Here is a 24,820-nt window from a genome sequence, read left to right as displayed (position 1 = left end):
ACCCACTACGTGGTATGCGTATATATGGTTTTACGGATATCTCTAGGAAGCAGAGAAGTGAAAGATGGGATCAGTGGGTACAGGGGTCTAGTGATACATGCGTGAAGAGGAACTACACGAGAGACAAGCACCACAGGAGGATGAAGGATGTATTATTTTTAAGGGCAAGGGAAGCTACCCCCATTACTTGAGGAATAGCTTTTAGTTGAACTGAAATGGCTTTTATGGTGCGAACTTAGCAAAGACAGGCAGGGGCTTGGCAGTGTTGGCAGTTTTAAAACCCAAGTGAGATCACGTGATAATAACCAGGTAAGATTATGTAATCTGACCCGACTTTTCTTACATAATAGCACAGTCTTTTATAATCTTACCTGGCTTTTCTTACATAATATTTTATATTTAGTTAGAAGCTAATTCTATGGTGTACCATTAATTTACATAGAAGGGGTTCATTTTTTGGCGGTCGTCAAAAACAGTCTACTTGTATTACCTGAGTGGAGGGTGCCAGATTCTGGCGGTCGGTAAAATTTATCCTTACTGACCTTATTCTATAGGTAAATTTTGCTAATAAGGCATACCACATATATTATTTAATACCGTAGTGATCTTAGTGATATTGGTGATTTTGGTGATTCTAGTAATCTTGGTGATGGAGATGCTCTTGGGGATCTTGGTGGTGGCGTGGGTTCTTTCGGCGGCGGTGACGGCTGACGTTGAAATTGGTGGAAGAAGTGGGGCGGGGGCATGCCATGGGGGATCGGAGGGAACTGATGGCCGTAAGGGGGAAAGTAAGCAGGGCCTCCGTGCGGACCCCCGTGCGGACTTCCATGGGGACCGCCGGGGGGCATGCCGTAAGGAACCATATCCACAGGGCCAAACTGAGCGGGGGAGAATTGAGGGTGGGGGTGACCAGGCAGCGGATGGGCATGTGGGCTTCTGGGCGGAGGGCTTTCACTCTCATCCCGTGGGGCGGGTGGCGGACGAGATTGGCTCCGCGTACGGCGATGGTGGTGAACGTGATGACGTTGGAGGGGGATAGGCTGTTGGTGCATTTGGTGGTCCTGGCCGTTGAAGAAAGGCGGCGGCATCGGGTGATTCTGTGCTCGCGGATGCGGTGGGAATGGAGGTGGCCCGTAGGGATAATGATGCTGCTGGATCGGGGGATAATGGCCCATATGGCCATGCATGCCGTTCATATGGCCCATATGTCCCAGCTGTACCAATTGATTCGACGGCATCCCCGGATGCCCGGCGTGTCCTGGCTGCATCACTCCGTGTGGCATAATCCCTTGTGGGGGGTATGGATTGTATGAAGGCGCCGAGACGGAACTCCGGGCATAGCCTCCGGGGGGAGCGGGAGCATGGGGAGCCCAGTACTGGCTTTCAGGCGGACGTCTAGGTGGAGGATAATCGTAATCGTCGCCAGAGTCGACACTCTCCGCCGGCGATGCAGGCGCGGGGGGGGTGATGGTGTCTCCTCGACCGAAGCGCGACAGGTTCACGTTCCTGGGGCACATGTCGGCGGGAAGGAATGACGGCGGCTGGGCACTGATCGACTACTGTATCCACATTGCGATGATGATGATCGAGGTTCTTGTCTGGAGGCCGAATCGTAGCTCAATCATCGGGGAAGCTCAAATGATCCAACTCCCACCGACCTCGTAGTGGTTATAATGGCCATGACTACTTGTTGCCGAGGCCGGGGAGACTTGGACGCCGGTGCCGCTGGACAGTTCCTCGTCGTCGGTTAAGGAGGAATGGTCGGAGCCATGGGAGGTAGCATGATCTATAGTGATGTTTAACCTAAAGGGAGCCAAGGGAGATAAATGTGAGCTAGGCCCTTACCCATGCGACGTTGTTTTCTTTTTTCTTTCCTTTTCATTTCGAAAATTGATTTGTGTTTCTGCGGGCATCAAGGGAGAAGATATAATTACAGTGAGTAGTAAACAGAGGGGAGGGTCGCAGACTTCAACAGATAGCAAGAAACATTTTTGCGCGAAGGATCCAACTTGGGTGACGGGGGAAAAACAAATAAACAAGAAAAAAAAAAAAAAAAGAGCGAAGTAAATATAACAAAAAAGAGACAACAACTCACGGCATGTGGAATGTAGGAAATATCCGGTCCAAGCTTTTTCCCCACAGAGAAAAAGGCCTGGGCTAGATAAATCTCTGTGCGACGGGCGACCGCTTTGTGTAACAGCGGGGCCCAAGGAGTCCAGGACAGGCGGTGCCGACAGGGAAAGGCGAGGTCAGCGTTTCAGGGAATCCAGGGCGCGGGTATCAGTCTCTGCGCGAACGAGCAAGATTGCCACTAAGAAAGCCACCGGATCAACGGGCTGGAAATCGAGCTTCATAGAGGGACAGCGATCGAAGAGAAGGGCGAGCGTGAATTGGGAATCAGTGAGCTGGGCTCGGAGAAAGAAAACAAAGGAATAGAATAACTACTGGTACATTCGCAAGGGTTAGTTAACAGTTTGTATTAACGATCATAACTTGTAGCAGTCGTAGTAGTGGTTGTAGATAGTGTACATGAAATAGCCAAAAATGGAACGGACTGGAATACAGTGTATGGCGGAACTTAGGAACATCAGAAACAAAAATAAAAGCAACAGAAGATAGAGTTCTTTGTATTTATATCTGTACGAAGATGCATGCTGCTGGTGGGGGTGGAAGCAGACAGAAAAGCGACCACACACACACGCGCGGCGACTTGGGGCCGAGTTGGTGCCCAATCTTGCTCAAAGGATCTCTCACAGCCTGGATGTGGATGGAAAGCGGAAACAGTTATTTATAAAAGACTGGCCCAGGAACGGGGAGCCAGGACAAAGACGAGCGCAGGTAGTCTATCGCCATCCATCTCGACCCCTTCAAGTTGGTTACTTACCTTGCTAACTACCGGCGGCGGCAGTTCTGGCGGAGTAGGATAGTAGCAGAATAGTAGCTTTTTTGCTTCAAGCCCTCGTTGTGTTTTGTTTTGTGCTAGTCATGGATCCCGAAGGGCTAGGTAACTAGGCTTCCTAGAATCTGCTGAAGAAAAAGATATAGTAAGAGATAGCAGCAGAGAGCAGTCAACGAGACATCGAGAACTAGTTAGTTCTTGAGGATAAACAATGAAACCAGATGGAGCACAACAGCAACCGGAATAGTTTTATCCTCCAGTTAGTTGACTGCCTGATCTCTCTGTTGGTTTATTTAGGGCACCAACAGGGAAAATATATTCAACCAATACGGGCGGGCAATTTCCCACGCAGCAAGGCCCCAGCCAGGGTCCCAGCCAGGGCTAAGCGCCGGATTCGACGCAGAAGCTCACTCGATATAGTTACGGACAGCGAGATGCGTAAATCAGGGCTAGCTTCCATTGCTTGGACCTCATCCCCCGCTGCCATTCATTGTGAGGCTGTTCTGCAGCTAGCTGCATTTCAACGTGGTCTGGAGATCGAGATCTAGAACCGCTATCAGTAATCTGCACAGAGAAGAGAGAAGCAACGGCAGTGGGTGTGTCTTGAACCTGACAGGAGGAGTCTGCGCGGACGTGAATGGTGGCCTTCTCCCAGAAGAACGAGTAGTGTTACTTGAGCCAGACCGCCGCAGCTCAACTCGGCGCGGATTGCTGGCCTGATGAGGACGAATATAAAAATGGTAAATATGGTAAAATGGTAAAAATGTAGTCTGTCCACGTACGGTCCATGCAATGTACCGCCCGCCTCACTTTGGGGTCCCTCGCTCACTGGTGGCTGCGTGGTCAGTGACCTGCGGGGTACATCCAGAGTACCTGCGCCCGCGTCCTTTTGTCTAGTTACGCACACGGCGCTCATGGTGAGGCAGACAACAGTGCGCACTGCGATCCAACCCTGTGTGTGGAGAGCAGTTGGGCTTCCTGTTGCTCCCGCTGTGGCTGGCCGTGGGTGACGGCGCGATGTCTGTACCACGGGGAGCGAAGATTAGCACCGCAATTGTGTTTTCTTGTAAAGGCATTCATGTAGAATTTTCATCCATGGCTGCAAATACTTCTATATTCTGCATCTGGATCAGCAGCAGGCCTGTGTGTGGGGATTCAGCTACAAAAAAAATACCCCCGTACAAATGCAAAATACTGCAGATTATACAAGAAAGATCGCCAGAGCATAGGCCTATGCCCCGTCATGCAACAATACAGCCGGGCGTCTCCCTCCATTCAATGGGCCTCGCACCCTCTCGATATTTATTATATCGCCTCTCCCCCAGTGTTCCCAGTGCTTCCAGCCTGTAGCAAACTGCCCATCGTTTGGCCGACTTGCCATCGCCCAACCTTTTTTTTCCGTCAGCAACATAAAAAGCTATCCCGAATCGGCCTCCTACATACGTATATCATACATGCCGCAGGACATCGTACACACATCGTACACCCCCGCCCTCTGCCGTGTCTAGCTCATTTTTTATTTTTATTTTTTTTTTATACCTGTAGTTAGTCAGTCAATCACGTACGACCACACCTCTCAGCTAAATAGTAAAGTGAGAGGGGACGGTGGAAACTGCCGTTTCGTTTTCCTTCCTACCCCTATCGGCATCCCCCAACCAGTATGAGTTTTGTTTCCCCAGACCTCTAGAACCAACACTTAGGGTTACAGCCCACGCAATGAACTGTCAAGACGCGAGACTCAGGCAGGAAGGGGAGATCTAACCCCCACCGGATCCCAAGAAGATAGGCAGCCAGGCAACTGTTCCAATACGCTTAAGGGGGGCTGCAATCCAATGGTGAGCGTCGTTGAGGGCATGGGAGACGTGGACTGTGACTGGCATTGTCAGTTGTCACTGCAGTGTGATGCGTTGAATGCAATTTCTCATTTGTTGTTGTCGCAGTGAGGGAGCGACAGAGCGAAGCCATATCTGCTACATATGGCATACGCGCAGCCGAAACAGGAAGGTTGAGGTTGACGAGAAAATGGTAAAAATGGAGGACTGAATGAGGATCCGATGTATGCCCTACGGCAGCATTTTTTTCGCACCACATCATCCGGCTCAGTAGAGTTCCCGCGCGCAGAGCCTTCCGCCACGGAAAATCAACCCTCGGACCAGATATATCATCAAAATGTCCCGAGGTCGCAAAGGGAACAACGAGTCAAGTCCTGGCAAGCTGGAAATCGAAAATCGAAATCAAATCCAAGACCAAAATCCAAAAGGGAGGCTGATTGATAAGACAGGTCCTGCCCGCCGTCTCGTGTCCTGTACGTAGTTCCCGGGAGCCAAACTCACACAAACATGCACGGAGCATCATTTCCCGAAAAATCTGACTTATGCGGCTTGATGTTACCGCTTTCTAGCACGATCTGCCCCTAGAACAGCCACCAGCCAGTTCGGCCAACCTGGCAACTTGTCCCAATCGCGATTGGAAATGGACGCGGAATTAGAAGGCAAATTAAACAATTCGTCCAGCTTGGGTCGGGCAGTTGTGTTTGTGTGGCTGCATCACTCGTAAACCCCTCCCTCAATTCACCCATTGGGAGTCAGCATGGTATGTAGAAGCGGTGAGAAAAGAGAGGGATGAAAAATACTTTGCCATATAAAAAAAAAAAAAAAAGAGAGAAAATCAACCAGCCAAATCAATCCTTTTTGCATGCATATACATTCATGCACATCATGAATCCCCTGGCTCCCTTTCGAATTTCACAGAGTTGGACAGGCAACCAAAAGCCCCACCTAGTTTTCATGTCCTAGTCGTCTGTCCCACATGGGAAGAGACGGGAAGAAGAAGGCAGCAGGAGCAAAAATAATATATAATGTCAACCTGCTTGGTGCCACGTCGCTCTTCCTGCCCAATCTAAGTTGCGCTAGTCGCAAGGCACCTTTGAGGACCCAATCGAACGAAGAGAAGCTCCATATCCAAATGAGAGAAATTCAATATAAAGCGTAAACAAACGTTACGGAGTTATTGTATGAAATTTGAGCGGTTTGGATTGCGTTTAATTGAGGCTGAATAACAAGGAAAAAGGAAAAATAAAATGGAAACAATAAAATTATAATGAACATGTAAAATTAGATGCGTTTGATAAAAACAAGAATGTAGATGACATGATGAAGCTTTTTCATGACAAAGGGGAGAAGGATTTGATCTGGCATCAAAGAGTGTCGGTTTATATTGGTACAATTCCGTCGTCCCTTGTGAGTTGCTTACCAATGGTGGATAGGAATCTAAAATCATTCATTGTCGCAATGTTCCGATGCTTCCAGCCATTTAATTGCAGGCGAGCAAGTCCTCTAGGGTTGCAGCAAGTAGAAAGTGGGTAGTCGGCGGCTGGATCATGTCAAGGATCATAGTGGTCTGAGGGTATGGATAGGGCCAACTTTGAGAAGCTCCAAGTGCCACACGCAGCATGTGGTTGGTTGGAAGAATATAAGGGAGAGATGAATAAGGATATACGATGTGGGACACAAGGCCATCAGTACTCTTTTATTTTCTTACTTGGCCTCTCGGTCAAGCAATTCTTGGGCCGCAGTTAGCTCGCTCTGGTTCATCTCCCGACACCTGATATCGGCTGATCTTGAATGTACAATCTCGTGTAACTTTTTAGTCGACAGGGTCTGCAGTTTCGTGAGTGTCTCTTGCGTGGGCAGATTGTGATCACCCCCCTTGGGTTGGGTAGCGGCCTTTGTCGATAGCTTATCCAACAGGCGGCTCGTACTCTGGCGGCTGTGAGTTAGCACGGCAGGGACCATACGAAATCGAGTCCAAGCAAGAATTAAAGGAATCCTTACCAATTTAAGTCCATAATAGCCGCGAAGGTAATCATCGCACAGCTCAATGCTTCGGCAAAACCGGCGGACGCTATCGGCCAGTAGTCTCACTGTCATCTCTTGGCTGTCCGATGAAGTCGATGAAATGTACTCTACTTCACCCAGCCTTGCATGAAGCTGTAAGGAAAAGATTAGCTTCTGGCCTCCCGGCACAAGTTCCTCGTTAATTTCGCAATTTAAGAGACAATGTCTTACGTTCCACGCATTTGGTGCCACCAAAAGAGCCTCTTCCAAACAAAAGATAGCCTGCATACTCATTCCCTGGGCTTGGTAGAGATCGGCAAGTTCACACCACGCTTCTGCATCCGTCGGGAATACATCGAGAAAATCTACTAGGGCAGATATCGCATCCACTGGCCGCGACATAGATCGTAAGAGTCCAATGCGTCGTTTTAAAATTGGCTAGATCCAGACATTAATTTCAATTTCAATTTCAATGCTTCGAGGCATCGCACAATCAGGATAATTAGGAGTATACGAACCACGTTCACTGGGTTCTCCTTGAGCACTTTTTCGTAACCTGTAAGGATTTCTTCGAGGGCATCTCGATCCTTTGCAAGCGCCTCCTCGTAGACGCCCTTGAGAGCCATAATGCGTTCATTGGCAGGCCCAAAGCGTTTTGATAGCCGCTCCAAGCATTGGCGCGCAGAATCGTCATCCCCCGTCCTCACGCAAGCCAGAAATAGTTGTTCGTATGTTAACCATAGTTCGGGGGTCTCTGAAGTTGTGAACATAGAAAAAGGGAACGAAGGTTGTTGCGCAGGGTGGCTTGCTAGGAACGATGGAGTGTGTTGTGAGAGTTGTAGGACAGCGCGTGGATCGGGGGAGTTCAACGCCATCTGTAAATCTGGAGGCAAGGAGGTAGCCATTACCGCTTCGTAAAGGACTGGAATGTTAGTCCACAATAACTCCATCATGATTGAGTGATCCCACATTGCCTGTTTTCTGCAAGGGGTTGTGTAACGCTCACCTCACAATCAAAATGGATACCAGTAACTAGCTATCCTCCAGCTGTTGTATACTAGTATGTTTGGATGCGAGGCGATGTATAGATTAACAAATATACAATATGTAGAATTCCGAAGACGAGACAGATGTCGATCGGGAGGAATGAAGGTGGTTGGACAAGCGTTGCCGGAGTTCAAGCGGGAGTTGAAGTCGGAGATGCGCGCTTTGGCCTTATTGTTTAATTCTTCGTTAGCGAACCCCGTGATGGTGATGTCAACGCTGCAATTGGAATCCGGAGCCGCCAAACCGCCAACTTCACCCAAGCAAACCGACTTCGATCTTCGATACTCTCCCCCCCCCCCCACCCCCCCCCAAAAAGGCTCAACAGCCGGGGAGATTGGGTGCGGGCACCTCTTGGTTCGCTTAAATACTGGGGGCTTGGCAAACCCAACATACATTTCTTAACTAGCATTTATTTACTACGATTTATCTTGACTTCAACCATGTCCTCCTCCCGTTCACATCCCACCTCCAAGTTTCGATAGCAGGCCCAGGCACCTCATGCCTACAGCACCGGGCGAAGGCTAGATATTTAGACTCTGTATTCCGGAGTGATTGTTCTCGAGTTCCGGGCGGTTTCATAGTTCATACCTTCCAATAACCATGTCTGATAACTCCCAGCGCCCCCGCCAAATGAGCCATGGAGAAGAGCCCATTGAAACTAACATTTAATGCAAGGTTCGAAAAGTCGCTTTACGACCTCATCCGAGGTCTGCGGAATCACAAGGGGAGTGAGGTCGAATATATACAAAACAGCATTAAGGAGTGTCGGGTTGAGGTGAAGTCGCAGGATATGGGTTTGTTGACGCAGATCTACTCATCTACCCTTTAACGAAAACGAGCACCAGGGTTGACTGTTTCCAAAAGATAAAAAGGCAACTGCTCTCCTGAAATTAATATACCTGGAAATGTTTGGATACGATATGTCTTGGGCTGCGTTCCACGTACTTGAAGTCATGTCTTCGGCGAAATATCCGCTGAAGCGCGTCGGCTATCTAGGAGCAGTGCAGAGCTTTCGTCCAGATACAGAGGTTCTCATGTTAGCTACCAATCTATTAAAGAAGGTAGTAGGCAATGACATGCATGATATTCGCTTAAGTATAGAGAAATATGTATCTGACCCCCTTACTCATTATCTAGGATATGGTGTCTCCTGCGGTTTCGACGATGTCATTACCTCTCCTGACACTGCCACATATAATATCTCCTTCCCTTGGGTTGTCTTTGTTGACAGATGTACTACCCCGCCTGTCTCATTCGAATCCTGCTGTCCGAAAGAAAGCGGTGGTCAACCTGTACAGGATATCGCTAGTCTACCCAGAAGCCTTTAGGATTGCTTGGCCAAAAATCAAGGAGCGCTTGATGGATGATCAAGAGGATAGCAGCGTTACTGCAGCCGTCATCAATGTTGTCTGTGAACTGGGCTGGAGACGGCCTCAAGACTTCCTTCCACTTGCTCCCCGACTATTTGACCTTTTAGTTGATGGCGGGAATAATTGGATGGCCATCAAAATCATCAAATTGGTAAGCATTTCGCGCGCTCGTATTTTCACGTCACGGGCGCCGTAGCTAAATCTAGTATCTAGTTTGCAACATTGACACCACTGGAACCACGGCTGGTTCGGAAGCTCCTCCGCCCTTTGCTTAATATCATCCAAACAACTACAGCAATGTCTTTGCTTTACGAATGTATAAATGGAGTAATCCAAGGGGGCATCCTGGAGAACGCGGATGGTGTGCGCGAAGGAGAGGAGATCGCCAATCTCTGCGTGGAGAAACTTCGAGGCATGATTGTCATGGAAGGAGATCCCAACTGTAAGATCTTTTCTTCCGTTCCAGAAATAATTGCTGTCTGACACTTTACAGTAAAATACGTTGCGCTTCTTGCATTTAACAGGATTGTGGCTTCGCACGCGACATTGGTCGCCATGCAACAAGATGTCATCATGGATTGTTTGGATGACAACGATATTTCCATCCGGTTACAGGCGCTCGAGCTCGTATGCGGCATGGTGACTAGCGACTCCTTACATACAGTTGTGACAAGGCTAATTACCCAACTCCAAACGTCCCCGGCGACAATGGACGACGCTCACGTTAGCTCTACCATGCCCGATGGGTTAACTCCCTCAGCCGATATTGATGGAGACGATCCAGAGGAGCAGCTGCATTCAACCCACAAGAGAAATGAATCAGTTCTCGCCTTGCCTAACCACTACCGTAACGAAGTTCTTCACCGAATACTGGATATCTGCTCACGGGATACATATTCGTCGATTGTGGACTTTGAATGGTACGTTGAGGTGCTTGTGCAGTTGGTCCGCCTTGTACCGCCACGCACAGCTGCGGGCTCGTCGGAATTCCAGTCTCAGAAAGGTGGCGTTGCAGTTCGGATTGGATACGAACTTCGCAACGTCGCTGTGCGGGTAAAAAGCGTGAGACCCGAAGCCACTCGAGCTGCAGAATCGTTGGTATTGATGGATAATCGAGCGATTCTGTTCCCCGCCGCCAGTGCTGTGGGTGCCGATATACTCGAATTTTGTGCCTGGATAGTTGGGGAATATGCAGAATACCTAGAGGTCCCTGATCGCACATTCACGTCCTTGATTCATCCCTCCAATATTTCCCTACCGAGCGCTGTTTTGTCGTCCTATCTTCAGGCCATACCAAAGGTCTTTATTTCTCTGACGACGAAGTTTCAAGGCTGGGATTCTTCGAGACAAAGCGAGGTTTCACTTCTGCTAGCACGAGTCACTGACTTTCTAGAGAAGCTATCATCTCACCCTGACTTGGATGTTCAGGAACGCGCTATTGAATTTCTCGAACTCCTCCGTCTCACTGCAGAGGCTATCTTATCGCAGGACGCCGATTGCACTGATGCTCCACTTCTCCTGTCATCAGCGATTCCGAGCTTATTCACTGGTCTTGAACTTAATCCTGTCGCTGTGGGTGCTCAGGCGAAAGTTCCTCTTCCAGAGAATCTCGACTTAGACAAGCCTTTAAACGACAGACTCCACCACATTCTCAAAGAATCAGAGAACGACTGGTTGGGTGCATCCGATCAAGGTGACCTCCGAGACTTTTACTACACCCCCGAGACCGCCAGTACGAAACTTCAGTCCTACACCAAAGAATCCACAATACCCAACACCATGCAGCCATCCTACCAAAATATGCCTGACGATTTTGCCGAAAAAGCCGAAGCCAAAGACCGCCGACGAGCTGAGCGCAGGGATCGAAACAGAGACGATCCATTCTACATTGCATACGAGGAGGGGTCGTCGGGAACTTCAACTCCCTTCCACCAAGTCCTTCGCACATCCAATGGCGAGGAACTGGATATCGATTCCATCCCCATCATTGACCTAGCGATCGAAAGCAGTGAAACGACAACGTCGCAATCAGCAACGAGGGTAGGAGAGAGACCACCTAAAAAAGCCCATTCAAAGCGCAAAAAAGTGGAAATACTGGGTGACGAAACAATAACCATCACCGACGAGCGCGCTGCATCCACGGCAGGCGTCACAAAGACTACGGCGACTACGGGAAAACCCAAAATTAAACGCTCGCTGCTGGAAGTTGATTCGAGCGGGTTATCTAGTCTTTCTCTCGAAGAGCCTAGCTGGCCAGGAGGACCAGGGCCAGCAGCGCCGGCCCTGAGTATACACGATATCGAACGCCGGGAAGCGGAGGAGGCGGAGATGGCCACGGCGATGCGGGAGATTGAGAGGTTGAGGTTAGAGATGCAGCGGGCAGCAGAGCGGGTGCAGGCGCCTGGTGTGCCACCGGAGGGGACACTTGTTAAGCGAAAGAAGAAGAAGAAGAAGAAGAAGAAGGATCAGGATGATCCGGAGGCGAAGGAGGCAAAGGCTCAGATGAAAACGAAGAAGCGACAGGGTAAGGAAGGCGGTGTAGGTAGTAACAGATCCCTGACACCAAGCGCCACAGCTACTGGCGGTACCAACGATCCTGCAATAAGTAGTAGCGAAGTGGGCGGAGGCGGGATAGAAGTCGAAGTGAAACGGAAGAAAAAGAAGCAAACGTCGTCATCTTCTAAGAAAAAGAAAGATACTGCTTCTGCTTCTGCTTCTGCTGCTGTTGCTGCTGCTGCTGCTGCTGCCGCCGGTCCGAGTGCTGGTGTTGATGAGGATCTATCAGGTTTGGGGGGTGGCATATAATATTATAAATATACGGGGTACTTTATGTATGTATCAGATATATGGACACGCATAAATGGACGACCTACATGATAGGCAAGGGCCAAGCATTCCATCTGCTACCTGGAGTAAATGGTTGTGGTCTAGTCAAAACTAGCGGCAATACTCTTGCTGAATATATAGTAAAAGCATTGTAGCAGGATGACACTCCTTTCGCCGATTTTACATGGAGAACATAAATAGAGAGATCGACAGACAGACAATTGATAAATAATTGGGACAGATTCAAGATGAACTACTAACACAGGTATGTAATTAAAAAAAAAAAAAAAAAAAAAAAAAAAATAATAATAATAATAATAATAATAATGCAACGCCGGTCATTTTCTCCATATTTCAGCTAGACTGAACAAAGCATCAAGGAAGAATGACGACATATAAGCCTAGATGAAGATGTTAATACAGATAGTAGGAAAGACAACAGAATCTAGGAAGAACGGGGGGAAATGGAGAATAGGCACGGATGCAAATAGAAATGGAATGCATAGGAGTCTGTACTCCAGGGAAGTCAGGTATAAGACATAATACAGACTACGACACGGCGGATTTCGCAAAAATTAGGGCTAAAAGAGAACGCGCCTCATGGGCGACGGGCGAGCTGGGCGGCAGTAGAGAGTCGATGTATCGGTGCGGGAAGACCAGGCGAGGCAGGCGATTTCCACGCTTTGAGAAAAGAGCAGCCGATTCAAAGCGTAAAGAAGAATAATATTTCAATCATTCCCATTTCTCTCTTTTTTTCCTTTTTCCTCCTCTTTTTTCCTTTTACGCGTTAACCCGTCCACTTCGACACAAATGCCCAAATGACCGCCCATAGTTCCGGGACAACCCTCGCGAGCTCGAACAGCATTCCACCACACACGACGAAGGCGAGGACGACTACCGTAACAACCACCGATATGTATCAGTAATGACTTCCTATACCCGAATATATACGTGCAGAAGCAAAACGTACCAACCCAGCCAAGAGGTACTGGCGACTTTGGTTTCTGCTTCTTCGACTTCACACCGGTCTCTGGTTTGCCGCGCTTTGCAGCCTCGAGTTTGGCAAAGCGCTCATTTGCTCGACGCTGTTGAGGGGTTTGTGCCTAGATATCATTTTCAGTACTACTACTACTTGGTTGGTTGTAGATAATTAAAAGGCGAACACGGCCGCATACCATTGTGAGGGTGATAATACGAAGTGATGAACACACGGAAGAGGAAGAAGAAAGCGAAGAATATATATATCCTTATGGTAAAAACGGGCGAGGAAGCGGGAGAGAGAAGAAGTCCAGCAAATTGATCGAGTCGTTAAGAGATCAAATGATATCCGCCTGCGATGCGGCCAGCTGTCCTTCAGGAGCTAGGTATTTATTTAGGCTGGCCTGGCTAAGGGGCGGCGTGGGAACAACAGCGGCGCGGAGAAGAAGACGTACGAAGGTGGAGACAGCAATCGCCGGGTGGGAGAGATGATGGATCTTGGGATAAACGGATCCTGCTGCGCTGCAGTATAGATAAGTATATAAGTAAAATATAGCTATAACTATACTATGTAATAATACAAACGAATAACTAGATAAATAAATAAATACATTAAATAAATAACAAAATGTTGTAACTAACTAACTATCGCAAGCGAAATTGGGCGATGATGGGATTACCTAATCAGGCTACAGTCTTGGCGATGATGTCAAGGCAATCACATGACTCCCCGCCGAGGCCAACATCTTCAAACTTCGTCAAATCTCAGTCGCTCGCCACCATAATATCCGGCCTGTGTCCTGCTGCAGGAGTGTGATCGCCATGCCGACAAACGGGAATGCAGCTGTCGACGGAGATGAGTCCCCCGAGGCTTGTCTCGCCCAGGTAAATATCAGCCCCACATACTCGCTATTGGTGCCTGCTCACATCTTCACAGGCGTTCAAAGATATCGCAGAGTCTGTACTCCCCCGTCGCATTTAAACACTCCACTTCGGATAATGCATGGTCGTCATATCTATCTGATAACTAGAAACTCAAACAAAAATCTAAACTAATGCATACTTATGGGTATAACAGCGGTGAAAGAGCAGCCTCAGCCCTCGAGGACCATCTCGCCAGTCTGGAGGAGAAGATAGAAAGTCTCCTGGCTGCCGTTGAATCGTCAGGAAATTCCGATGCTACTCGTGGCATTCCACAAACATTCTCCAACCCCGAAAACCAGACAGGTACTGGAGACAACACAGGCAACAACACAAACAACACGCGGGGCACCGAATGATGTCGTCCTCGATCAGAAAATCCGCTCCAGATGAAACACCCCGCTTCCGTCCTTCTCAACCACCCCGACCTCCGTGATAATCCCATCGACAAGTGCCGCAGGCGTAACATCAAACGCCGGGTTCCACACGCCAATCCCGTCAGCTGCAACCGTGATAGTTTCCATCGCCCCAAGTCCATTTCCTTCCTCTCCATCCCGCGGCCCCCGAATCCTGGTGACCTCCTTCTCGGGCCGTTCTTCAATAACGATATCCGCACCGGTCTTCGTATTCATATCGATGGTCGTCCGCGGCGCCGCGACGAGGAACTTGACTCCGTGGTATTTCGCCAGCACGGCCAGGCCGTATGTCCCGATCTTGTTGGCCGTGTCGCCGTTGGCGGCCACACGGTCTGCTCCGACGATTATGGCGCTTACGCCCACACTTTGAGCTGGGCCTGCGCTCTGGCGCGCGAGGAGGGCCGCGGCCATGCTGTCTGTGATGAGAGTGGCGGGGATATTGTCGTGGACGAGCTCGAATGCGGTGAGGCGGGAGCCCTGGTTGTACGGGCGGGTTTCTGTGCAGTAGGCACGCTCGAGGGACCCAGTGGCGTGTAGGGAGCGAATGACGCCTAGGGCTGTGCCGTAGCCGGCTGTAGCGAGGGAGCTGTAAGATATTTAATATACTATTAGCAATGCATTGCAACGCATTTCACAACTGCTAGAACCAATACGTCCCTCCATATCAACATAATATTAACATACCCAGTATTACAATGCGTCAACACCGCAACCTTCGCTTGCCCCGTCCCCGATATAGACCCTTTAGTGATTGCATGTTCCAGCACCCATTTTGCCCCAGACTCCCCAATGGCCCTATTATCCCTTACATCATCGTCCAACATCCTCTCCGCAGCCTCGATATACGCCTCCGCTACCTCATTCCCACCAACACCCTGCACTTGCGCTCTACCGTTAACAATCCGGCCCAACCTCCCCGCCGCCTCTGCCAAATTCACCGCCGTCGGCCGGCTACTGACCAGAAACTCCAACTTCTCCAGGATAAGCTGTCCAACGTCCTTGGGTTCCGCGGATAGCTGATTACTGGTCGCTAACGTATGGAGCTCTACGGCGAGGGAGAGGGCAGCCACGATGGCGATGGCCGGTGCTCCACGGACGCGCATTTCGTGAATGGCGTGCCAGGCATCGCGCGCGGAGTGGAGAGGGTCATAAGTGGTCTGGTGGGGGAGGAGGAGCTGGTTGAGGATGTGCAGGGAGCCGCGAGTGTAGGTGATGGCGACAAGGGTCATGGTAGTGTGCTTTTTGTCTTTACTTCTTTTGCCTTTTTTTATTTTGCAAAGAGCGTGGTGGATATATGTACAAGTTGGTGCTTGTTATGAGGGCTGATACTTCGTTGCACACCCTTGCGTGGCGGGGTTTGGTTGATGGCCACAACGAAAACCCTATGCTCACCAACCCTAGCCGCCAAAGAGGCCGTAGAACGTGCGTATTTAAAACACAGGGATCAAAGGGACGGAGGCAAATGTCCAAACTTTCCACTTGCCAAATTGGGTGCGCCTGTAAAGCATAGAAACAATCAACCATGCAAATTGCATTGGAGTCTGTTAAAAAAACAAATATCAAAGAAACCCATTCGCAAAGCGACGAAGACAAAGGACAACCCTATTTTATTTACTCCCCCGTTCCGGGACACCGTGGGTAGGCAAGGTATGTAGGAAGAGCGTTACACCTCGCATCCCTCATCCGCACGAAACAGATCAGCAGCAGCAACAACTACTACAACAACGTATATTTATCAAGTTAGACAAATACCCCATTTCCTCACAGCTGTATGCCGTTATACACAACATGGACATTACAAAGCTGAGCTTTGTGTCGCGGCAAGGAGGAAAGAAAGGGAATGAGGGAGGTGATTTGTCTGTCTGTACTCTCGCAGCTTCTCTAGTATAATATATCATGATCATTTCGTAAAGCTATTCCCCTCTCCGGAATATGAAACGAAGCGGAAATAACTATGAGGGTTGATTGTTTAATCAGCTGAGATATAGAGGACTGAAGGAGAAAACGAGCAGTTAGCAGGAGAGCATATCAAAGAGATAAACGGTCAAGGAGACAAGAAGAGAGAGAGAAGAGAAGATATTAATACCATTATTCCCCCTCACAAAAGCATCGCCATAACTCCGTCTCAGTTTTCCATCAACGTATTCCTCAGTCTTCTCCAGCGCGATATTCATATAGCCATCGACAGACTGTAGCTCTCCTAAACCACAATACAGCAGGTAAGCAGACTGCAATATATATAAGCACCAGCGTGATAGAAAACATATCAAACCTTTGTAGACCACGCCCGAATTCAGCTTGACCGTGACGGGGGCACCAGTGATTTCGCTGAGGAATGCGGAGGGATCTTTGCCCTCAGAGGCAGAGCCGTTTTCCATGGCAGGGGGGGGTATATTTATACACTGTATATGTCCGTGGGGAAGCTAAATAGCCCGATGGTAATATATGGAACTGCAGAATGAAGAAACCAAAGGTGACCCGGTACGTGTTTTGAATTTAGTTAGTTACCCAGATATTTAAAGATTGTGTTCGTGGTTGAATCGGGTCCAGGGTTGTTTCTCTCTTGGCGGCTATTTATTTATGAGTGGGAGTTCATTGATTATTTATTTAAACATCCAGTTAAATATTCAGTTAAATATTGTGACCAGAGAGAGCGCTTTCTTCCAATACCACACTCTCTCCACTGCTATCTCGGCATAAATACATCCGCTTGCGATATGGCTCAGTGAGGACCTTTTTCTTCCCGTAACATCACCCGTTCCTCGAAGCGCTTCTGGATTAATTCTTGTATCACTGACAAATCTACCAACAGAATATCTATTCGAATCCGCGAGAAGGCCGGAGACAATAAATATGCGATCCTTCTTCAAGAAACCAGACTGGGCGAAATCGGGTAGTGGCCCAGGCCAGTCAGCCGAATTTTATCGGCGCTCTGAACAAGTCTACACTGATATTATCTCCAGGGAGCCCGAAGAGGAAGGGGATGAGGATGAGGATGAGGATGAGGATGAAGTAGATGATAAGCAGGGAAACCGAGCTTTACAAGGCCACCGGTCGCAAGAAACACAGTCGAGGGACTCAAAACGGCGGCGCATCTCTCGCGAGGAAAGTGCGCCATCGACTGGTTCTCAAATCTTGGATTCTCATGGACGTGAAAAGCCCGGAGAGGATCTGGGAGATATCAAGCAGATAACACCTGCAGAAGCCATGACACATACGAAAGCCAATAGTCCACCTAAGAAAATGAATAATGAACCACTTCCAGCAGCAACAGCAGCAGCAGTTGTAGAACTGGATTCAGGCTCGGATGAGGATCCTTTACGATTGGATTCAGAAAAAGCGCGAGCCTCTCAGCCACGCAACAAACAGCTATCAAGCCATAATCTTGATGATGACAACGAGGATAGCAATGATGGCTTATATGAAGAAGAGGAGTATGCCCAGTTAGCGCGCAAAGCCCGGGAGCGAGCGCGACAACGACTGGCAGCCTCAGCTAACAACTCTGGATCTGATACGAAAGCAGCACCGGGAGGAACACGAGCAACTCAATCCCTTAACCCCAACCACACAATAACAAAATCCACCGGCAACACCCCAAACAGACAAAGCCAGCGCATGGAGCCCATCGTGAGGATCCTGATAACTTCCGACATACCAAACACCAGTTCGCTCATCGTCCAGCGACGACTGAACCAGGATCTTCGCGACGTGCGCCGAGCTTGGTGTAGCCGGCAAGGCTTCGACGACGACATGACCACTTCCGTCTTTCTGACCTGGAAGGGTAGACGATTATTCGACGTGACGACCTGCAAGAGTTTAGGAGTGCAGCAGGAGAAGGAAAAAGGGCTGCTACAACCACTGCCCATAAGAAACTATTACGATGATGATGACGACGACGACGACGACCGTAATTCCGGCCAGGATGACGGCTCGATAGAAATGCACATGGAAGCCGTGACGGAGAAATTATTTGAAGAGAAGAAACGACAGGCGATCAAGGCATCGCAGCGAACCTCTGGCGGCAGTGATGAAGACGATGACGACGACGACGACGACGACGATGATGATGACAACAAGACGGATGAAGATGGCAAGGATCGAGCAGAATTAGGAGCTCAAGGTAAACAGGCTGTCCTCCTGTTAACACTTAAAGCCCCCGGTATCGAACATCTGAAGATAAGAGTGAACAACAAAACACATATCTCGTCGATCATCAGGAGTTTCCGGGAGAAACGAGGAATTCCTGCCCACTGCGCGGTTGAGTTGCTGTTCGACGGCGCCCAGTTGCATCCGGATTCGGTGGTGGGGGACAATGATATGGCGGACCTTGACGCGATTGATGTTCGTATCAAGTGATCCTGAATGATATAGATATTGTGTGGTATGGGTATCCCAGCTGGTTAATATGTTCTATGGAATGTTTTGTTACCATCTACCTCGACACACATATTTAGTATGGCATAGGATAGAAACGGCTATCTGATTGAATTCCACCTCTCCTCTTGCCTACATACAGGTAATGTGTCAAAACAAATAACCTCATCACAACCCCCTCGATCCTCGATCTGGGGTTATCGGATGATCAGTCAATCCCAGTTTTTCAATGATTGGGTTGGATAAACAACTTCATTAAATGAATCCACATGGAACCGAGATAGTTATTCATTATTTTATAAACTAGAAGTGGGCTAACGACCAGTAATTAGACATTTAAAGTTGATATCAACCATAACCCTGTTCTCCGAAAGCAGCATAAGTCTAGTTAGAGAGCAATCCCCATGTACTCCGATTTGAATCCCCATGAAAATATGCTGCATAGAATCATTCTCAGTAAGGAGGAAATGAGGAAATATGATAGTAATTATAAGGAGGAAGAATCGGCTAACTATCCTGATGGAAAACCCGTCCACCATTTGGAAAACCATGGGAGGAGACGGTCATATACTGTTCACCTAGGCAATCTTCGACAAGGACACCGGACGTGGTGTCATATTCAAGACGGGCAGTATGATATCTTCCAGAGCGCAACATTACACCGGGACGAAGTATGTCATACTCGCCGTTGTCGACAGTTTCGCCAGTCGGATCACGGATCCAGCGGTCCGGATATCCATCCGGATTTGGACGAACAGGTAGAAACAACTACAGCGTCCTGGAGGCCTCGTTCTCCAAAACAATGACGAAAAAATGTTTCCAGTACTGAACTTCCGTAATGGCAATTTCGGATTTCGAGAAGAAGTCAAAGACTAACTAGCTGGAATGCGCCGTCAATTTTATCTGGCTGAAGGTTTGTTGGCGTCAATCTCAGCAGTTTGATCGTCATTTGGACACCAGCAATCGTAGTAGGCCACCCAGTTTCTTATCACTTAATTTAGATATATGGAGAGGGTGGGATTCGAACCCACTATCTTCTTGTCTCAGCAGTGGTGCATACTCGAGAAAGCATTCCATGAACAGCGCTTAACTAGTTATCATGTTACTGTACATGTAATTATCGGAGTCAGAATAGCCAATTCGGACATTATCCAGCTCCGACAACCTCTCTACCTGCTCGATATCCGATTGATTGCTAATAGAATAGAGAATGCTACCTATCTATCTATCTGCGTGATATCCGATCTATCTATTACCAATGGAATATAGAATGCCCGCTGGAGAGCTTAGCTATCATCTACATTCCTTCCTACCTATCAATGTGGTGGGAGAAGCGAAGGCACGTGTAATAACCTATTATTTAGCCGTTTCATTATATTCTAAAATATCAAAACCCACATCCACACGCTTTATTCACGTTCGTATAGAAAAATTTACAAAGTACTAGGAGATAAAGATTGATATATTTGCCTAGGCTGTCAAACTCCAAGCGACCAACATTTCCAGTCTCAGTAATACATGCACAAAGGAAACAATAAGTTACTATATAGATTGATCTATGAATATTACGCCTGCTCCGAATACCTAGGGTCAGAAACTGGTTTGGAATCATGGTCTGGTTCCTTTGCAACCATTGTTGCCGAAAACTCAACAACCTTTTGTATTTGGCCCCTCGGAATGAGTTCCAAATCATCGTCGACCCCTTCTCTACTAGGCACGGTGTGCCCATCCCCTTTTGATATCCAGATGTTTTCCTCAGACGATGACCGTCCGTTGACAATTGAGGTATCCGTCCTCATTCTACCATGAGTGGAGGATCTATGTTGTCGACTATAGTGGTTCTTTCGAGAGGGGGCTGAGCCAATTGTGCACGTGAAATCCCCAGCGTCAGTCCCGTAGATGCGTCCTCGGTCGTGTGGCGTGCGTCCACTGGTGTCTTGCGAGTGGAAGAAGATTCTGTATTTCATCAATAGCGGCTTCAGCGTCACAGCTGATATCGCTATGATGCTAACCCCTATCTCAATCATGGACCAGACCATAATGTCGGCGTTCCCGTAGAGGAAATCTACTTGATCGTATCCATGATGGATATACGTAAGCCGGGCTATTGTTGCAACGCTCGCTCTGTAGTGGAGGTTGTTAGAACCGTTGCAGCTTTGAAGGTATTTCACGGCGGAGGTCAAGCAGAAGCTTACACTGATCCAAATCCAAGCAGAATACCAGCAGATAATTTAGTTCGAGAGTTCAATTGTAATTTCCATATCATCAAGGCGGGCACTATTGCAAGTGTTATGTCACCTGCACAAACCACTGCGCCGTGGGCGTAGCTTCCAGAAACCACCTTGAAATACTGCCGGCAAGTTCCACCCTGATTGTGCTGTCGTACCCTTTCCCAAGCATAACTCACCGGCGAGCATGAGAAGAGCGCGAAAAAGAAGTAGAAAGTTGTGAAAATGACTGTGATTGCACCGACTGCGTATATGGTCCAGACATAGATTCGTCCAACGACAACGACCCGTAACAGAGATAAACAGAAAGAGATCTTGACGAGGCCTGAAGTAATGATATAACACATATCGGCGAGAAAGAAAAACTGTGCTGGCTGTTAACAATGCAATCCTACCAATTCTCTGCGTCGTCACCAAGATTTTCAGATCTGACCTTGACTGCCTCGGTGAATGCATCGAGTGAGGCTACAGCTTTGGTTCGTTTCCCAAGCCCAAAGGACGCAGACCTCATGAGGAAACTTGTAATTGCGGTGAACACGCACTGTATAACAATGAATGGGGTGGTTAGCCACGCACACGAGTCGGCAGTTCACTGCTTTCCCTTCCATGAAATTGACAGTTCTGGACCGTATATATGGACAACGGGTGGGTCATTCTCGGAGGGGGGAGTCTCCCACGTACCAAAGCGATGATCGCAAAGATGTCATCCACACCCCAACGGGTCAGTTTCAGGCGCACATAGCAGCGCAATGCAACGACTATATATGACAGAGAAAGAAAAGAAATGGCGACACCATAGATGACGCAACCTTTGTCCTCCATGTCGGCGGCGATCGCGCCCGTGAAGGAGAATTTCGATGAGGTCAAAGGTGAGTGCTACTGCATCGCTCAAGGGACCAAAGAAAGAGGAAATCGTGAAGAACAAATAAATAGTGTCTGGGGTTCGAGAATCATCCCTGAGATCTTGGCCCAGACTGTGGCCATCCCTCCCTCCCTCGTGGAATTCTGTGGGGTATGGTGTCAAATCCCCTGAATCGCTCTGTATTGGCGGTGCTCGCGAGGGAAGAGAACGTTAGCAGAAACTCTATCAAGCCTTGTAAGCGAATACAGAGAAGGATATTTTAGTGTGGTCATTCTGCCCGGCTGTTTAGCACTGTGACCGGCGCAATGGTGCGGCAGCATGACATCGATTGGCCGTGTTGACCACACCATTCCTCTGCAAAAAAGCGCAAGGTGGACAGGGCGGTTGGAGATAAGCCGAGCAAATGCTTTCCAGAGTCCTCCAGAGTCCTCCAGAGTTCCTCTCTCCCTTGTCTACAGATTCTGTACTCCGTAGTCCGATCTGACTGATTAAAGTTGAACTAGATGAACGAGAAGATGGGATTTCCCGGATCATTTGGCGCTCTGACAACCTCGCTCTCAGAAGCAACAAGGCGCCACTGGTAATCGGCGCTGTCTGGCTGCTTCAGAGAGTCCAAGCCTCCAAGGTTTGTTGTCCCGCAGAGCTGGGTTGTGAAGAGCGCTTGTAGCATTCACATTGACTGTGGCACAGGTTGTTGGTTCATCATTCAAGGAGTCAAGAAGCACTTTTTCAAAGCATCATTAATACTCACTCATGGAGGGAGGCCCTTCGACGCTCTCTTCGAAGCCCAAAGGATAAGGATGTACGGTATGCATTGCATGTACTCCGTACATTACACAGATAGTGCTTTGCGAACACATTTCTGCACAGCCTTTTTGAATATACTCTTGTTAAATAACGCGACTAAAGAACACGGAGGAGCTGTTTACACTTTTGGGGTAAGAATGCAGAGAAAGCGGAATACAGAGTACAGAGTTTGTGGCCACAGAAATCATTTCAGACATGCAGAAACAAAAGTGTATTCGACAGCTAACTCTGAGGATGATGCCGCCGCCGGTTCACATAGCCTGGAATCAGAGTTTTCAAGCCGTGATTTGCGGCAGAGCAGGACGGCCGCGGAGTCCTTCTCTGGACAACGGCCTGCAGCTATCTGGCTAGTGTGCTCCAATGTTTCCGGCGAGAGATTTTTCCATCCTGATGTGCCAACGTTGACTTTTCCAAACCATTCTGCTCAATTGCACCGTAAATACTAAAGTTTGCAGACTCAACAGCCCGCTGTCCAGCCGCAGCTGGAGCCAGACTTCCCCGCACAAGACGACAGAGAACATCGTCCGCAGTCGTCCAAGATTACCTTCAACCTGGAAGGCTGCAATTCGTCTGACTCGATCGGGATTCCACCTTAGTGGCTTTATTCCTCAAGTGGAGTCACCGACCGGCTGAGCTCACCTCTCTGAGGCTCCTCAAATCACTCCGCCGGTCTCCACGTATCCCGGTGGTTTCGTTAGGGGAATGCTTAATGGTCTTTAGTGCTCGCCGCATCAAAACATCAGCGAGAAGTCTGTCGTCGTGATGCTTTTTGGCTTGCAATCTCCAGAGTGCACCAACGTATGATGCTGTGTCGGTTATCAATGGATGATCCAGAAATCTCTTTTTGAAACCCAGAAAGTTGAGAAGAGAAATCTAAATCTAGAGGGCATATTGCATGCAGTATATATCTCCACAATTGAAAAATAAAAATTCTGGTGTGATGATACTGTCAAGTTCTTCAATCCTCATGCTGGCTGCTGGGAGTTGCGGTGTGAGTGCTCACATGCTTGCTGCTGCTCCTTGCCTAGGTATCAGCAGCTAGCTCTCCAACTGTAAGAATTAAGTTAGTTATCAAATTAATTATTAAAAGAGCTTCATGTCTTCAAATATATAAATATATAAATACAATATAAAAACTTAATAAAACTATAATAAAAATATAATATAACGAGAAATACCCGCATCAACCCATTATGTATTTCCCACACAGTACATGTGAAGCGGGCAGGAGTCGAAAGTACAGAAATATGGAGCTCACACAGTGCAGTTATGAGAAGTTGTTCATTTCTTTCTTATGTCACTACTCCGTACATTAAGATCACCCATTTATTCATGTGGCTCGGATGTGCATTATATGATACATCCTAACGTAGTATCTTCTTCATGCACCCGTCGAATATGCAAGTGCTGCCTAAGGAGATCGCAACATTGGTTGTCCGATTGTCAGAAGCGTCTACTCCGTACGCTTCACTGCATGCATTCGACCAATTGTGGCGTAGTGCGGTGGCGCTTAGCATCGAATGATTTCTCAAGGAGGCTCTTCCTGTTGACACAAGAAGATAGCGGGTCTAACCTAACTTCTTCACAATAGAAAATGTTGCAGAGGCATCCTTCTAGCAAAAGAAACCAGTCCCTCCAAGGGGAAAGAAAAGAGAAAACAGAAGCCTAGAACATGCAAGAAACAACCGGCAATATATTACAATACAGCAAGATGTATACCATCAGCAACCATATTTGTGCATGATAGCTCTGAACGAAGGATCTTGCAGAAGCTGTGTTGCAGTCAGACGATTTTCTGGATAATAAACAAGTACACTAGACATTATGGAGTGCACATGTGTTTGCTCAACCGGATCAGCTTCAGGACGAAAGTATGCAATTGTTGATGCAAGATCATGATCAGAATCGTATGTTTTTTGCTGATCATACCAGGAATCAAGGCTTTCAGGGTATATGTAAAGGCCCTTCCACTCCTCAGGTAGTGGACCCAAACATCTAATGATACCAGATATTATTCCACCCTTGAGATGGGTAGGGAAGGGTGGATAGCCAAGATAAAGCTCTGCAAAAAAAAAAAAAGGATCATGTAACTCCACATATCACAGGCGAAACTTGGAAGTTGGACCTTTCCGATGAAGTCGGTCCGGGGAGCAAAATTGCATGGGTGGATAGCCGCGAGGCACAGGGTCGCCAAGTTTCACTGCCAGACCAATCGCCAAGATAGAATTGTTCTGTGCGTAAGTTCTCAGGCATCTT

At 48.2% G+C, this 24,820-nt stretch overlaps 9 protein-coding genes across 9 annotated transcripts in view; 3 read left to right on the top strand and 6 right to left on the bottom strand.

The window, feature by feature from the left end:
* Positions 1-1,517, bottom strand: part of HCAG_04076 (predicted protein) — a gene marked incomplete at both ends in the record, with an annotated part of 2,292 nt that extends 775 nt beyond the window's left edge. Inside the window, 3 exons of the mRNA XM_001540186.1 lie at positions 344-356; positions 543-564; positions 713-1,517. Coding sequence (XP_001540236.1) covers positions 344-356; positions 543-564; positions 713-1,517 — 840 coding nt within the window. The remainder of the gene's footprint in view (positions 1-343; positions 357-542; positions 565-712) is intronic.
* A 4,918-nt stretch (positions 1,518-6,435) lies between these two features.
* Positions 6,436-8,384, bottom strand: HCAG_04075 (conserved hypothetical protein; the record flags this gene model as incomplete). Its single annotated transcript, XM_001540185.1, has 5 exons — positions 6,436-6,660; positions 6,733-6,888; positions 6,967-7,173; positions 7,254-7,716; positions 8,371-8,384. The coding sequence occupies 5 exons, from the start codon at positions 8,382-8,384 to the stop codon at positions 6,436-6,438; spliced, it is 1,065 nt and encodes a 354-aa protein (XP_001540235.1).
* Positions 8,385-8,946: 562 nt separating this feature from the next.
* Positions 8,947-11,957, top strand: HCAG_04074 (conserved hypothetical protein; the record flags this gene model as incomplete). The annotated part of the gene is made up of 3 exons (XM_001540184.1): positions 8,947-9,303; positions 9,366-9,594; positions 9,646-11,957. The coding sequence occupies 3 exons, from the start codon at positions 8,947-8,949 to the stop codon at positions 11,955-11,957; spliced, it is 2,898 nt and encodes a 965-aa protein (XP_001540234.1).
* An 808-nt stretch (positions 11,958-12,765) lies between these two features.
* On the bottom strand, positions 12,766-13,156 carry HCAG_04073 (predicted protein; the record flags this gene model as incomplete). Its single annotated transcript, XM_001540183.1, has 3 exons — positions 12,766-12,872; positions 12,949-13,081; positions 13,154-13,156. 3 exons carry the CDS (start codon positions 13,154-13,156, stop codon positions 12,766-12,768), a joined length of 243 nt encoding a protein of 80 aa, XP_001540233.1.
* Positions 13,157-14,248: 1,092 nt separating this feature from the next.
* HCAG_04072 (hypothetical protein) lies at positions 14,249-15,522 on the bottom strand (the record flags this gene model as incomplete). Its single annotated transcript, XM_001540182.1, has 2 exons — positions 14,249-14,879; positions 14,978-15,522. 2 exons carry the CDS (start codon positions 15,520-15,522, stop codon positions 14,249-14,251), a joined length of 1,176 nt encoding a protein of 391 aa, XP_001540232.1.
* A 740-nt stretch (positions 15,523-16,262) lies between these two features.
* On the bottom strand, positions 16,263-16,671 carry HCAG_04071 (hypothetical protein; the record flags this gene model as incomplete). The annotated part of the gene is made up of 3 exons (XM_001540181.1): positions 16,263-16,285; positions 16,380-16,493; positions 16,566-16,671. The coding sequence occupies 3 exons, from the start codon at positions 16,669-16,671 to the stop codon at positions 16,263-16,265; spliced, it is 243 nt and encodes an 80-aa protein (XP_001540231.1).
* A 475-nt stretch (positions 16,672-17,146) lies between these two features.
* Positions 17,147-18,649, top strand: HCAG_04070 (predicted protein; the record flags this gene model as incomplete). The annotated part of the gene is made up of 1 exon (XM_001540180.1): positions 17,147-18,649. One exon carries the CDS (start codon positions 17,147-17,149, stop codon positions 18,647-18,649), a length of 1,503 nt encoding a protein of 500 aa, XP_001540230.1.
* Positions 18,650-20,232: 1,583 nt separating this feature from the next.
* On the bottom strand, positions 20,233-21,084 carry HCAG_04069 (predicted protein; the record flags this gene model as incomplete). Its single annotated transcript, XM_001540179.1, has 2 exons — positions 20,233-20,771; positions 20,976-21,084. 2 exons carry the CDS (start codon positions 21,082-21,084, stop codon positions 20,233-20,235), a joined length of 648 nt encoding a protein of 215 aa, XP_001540229.1.
* A 511-nt stretch (positions 21,085-21,595) lies between these two features.
* On the top strand, positions 21,596-23,160 carry HCAG_04068 (predicted protein; the record flags this gene model as incomplete). The annotated part of the gene is made up of 6 exons (XM_001540178.1): positions 21,596-21,616; positions 21,695-21,764; positions 22,261-22,382; positions 22,667-22,695; positions 22,824-22,914; positions 23,029-23,160. 6 exons carry the CDS (start codon positions 21,596-21,598, stop codon positions 23,158-23,160), a joined length of 465 nt encoding a protein of 154 aa, XP_001540228.1.
* Between the last annotated feature and the right edge of the window lie 1,660 nt (positions 23,161-24,820).

The sequence above is a fragment of the Histoplasma capsulatum genome, genomic scaffold, assembly GCF_000149585.1.
Source record: "Histoplasma capsulatum NAm1 scaffold_4 genomic scaffold, whole genome shotgun sequence".
In the NCBI taxonomy this organism is placed as follows: Eukaryota; Fungi; Ascomycota; class Eurotiomycetes; order Onygenales; family Ajellomycetaceae; genus Histoplasma; species Histoplasma mississippiense.
This window is presented reverse-complemented; position numbering and strand designations above follow the sequence as displayed.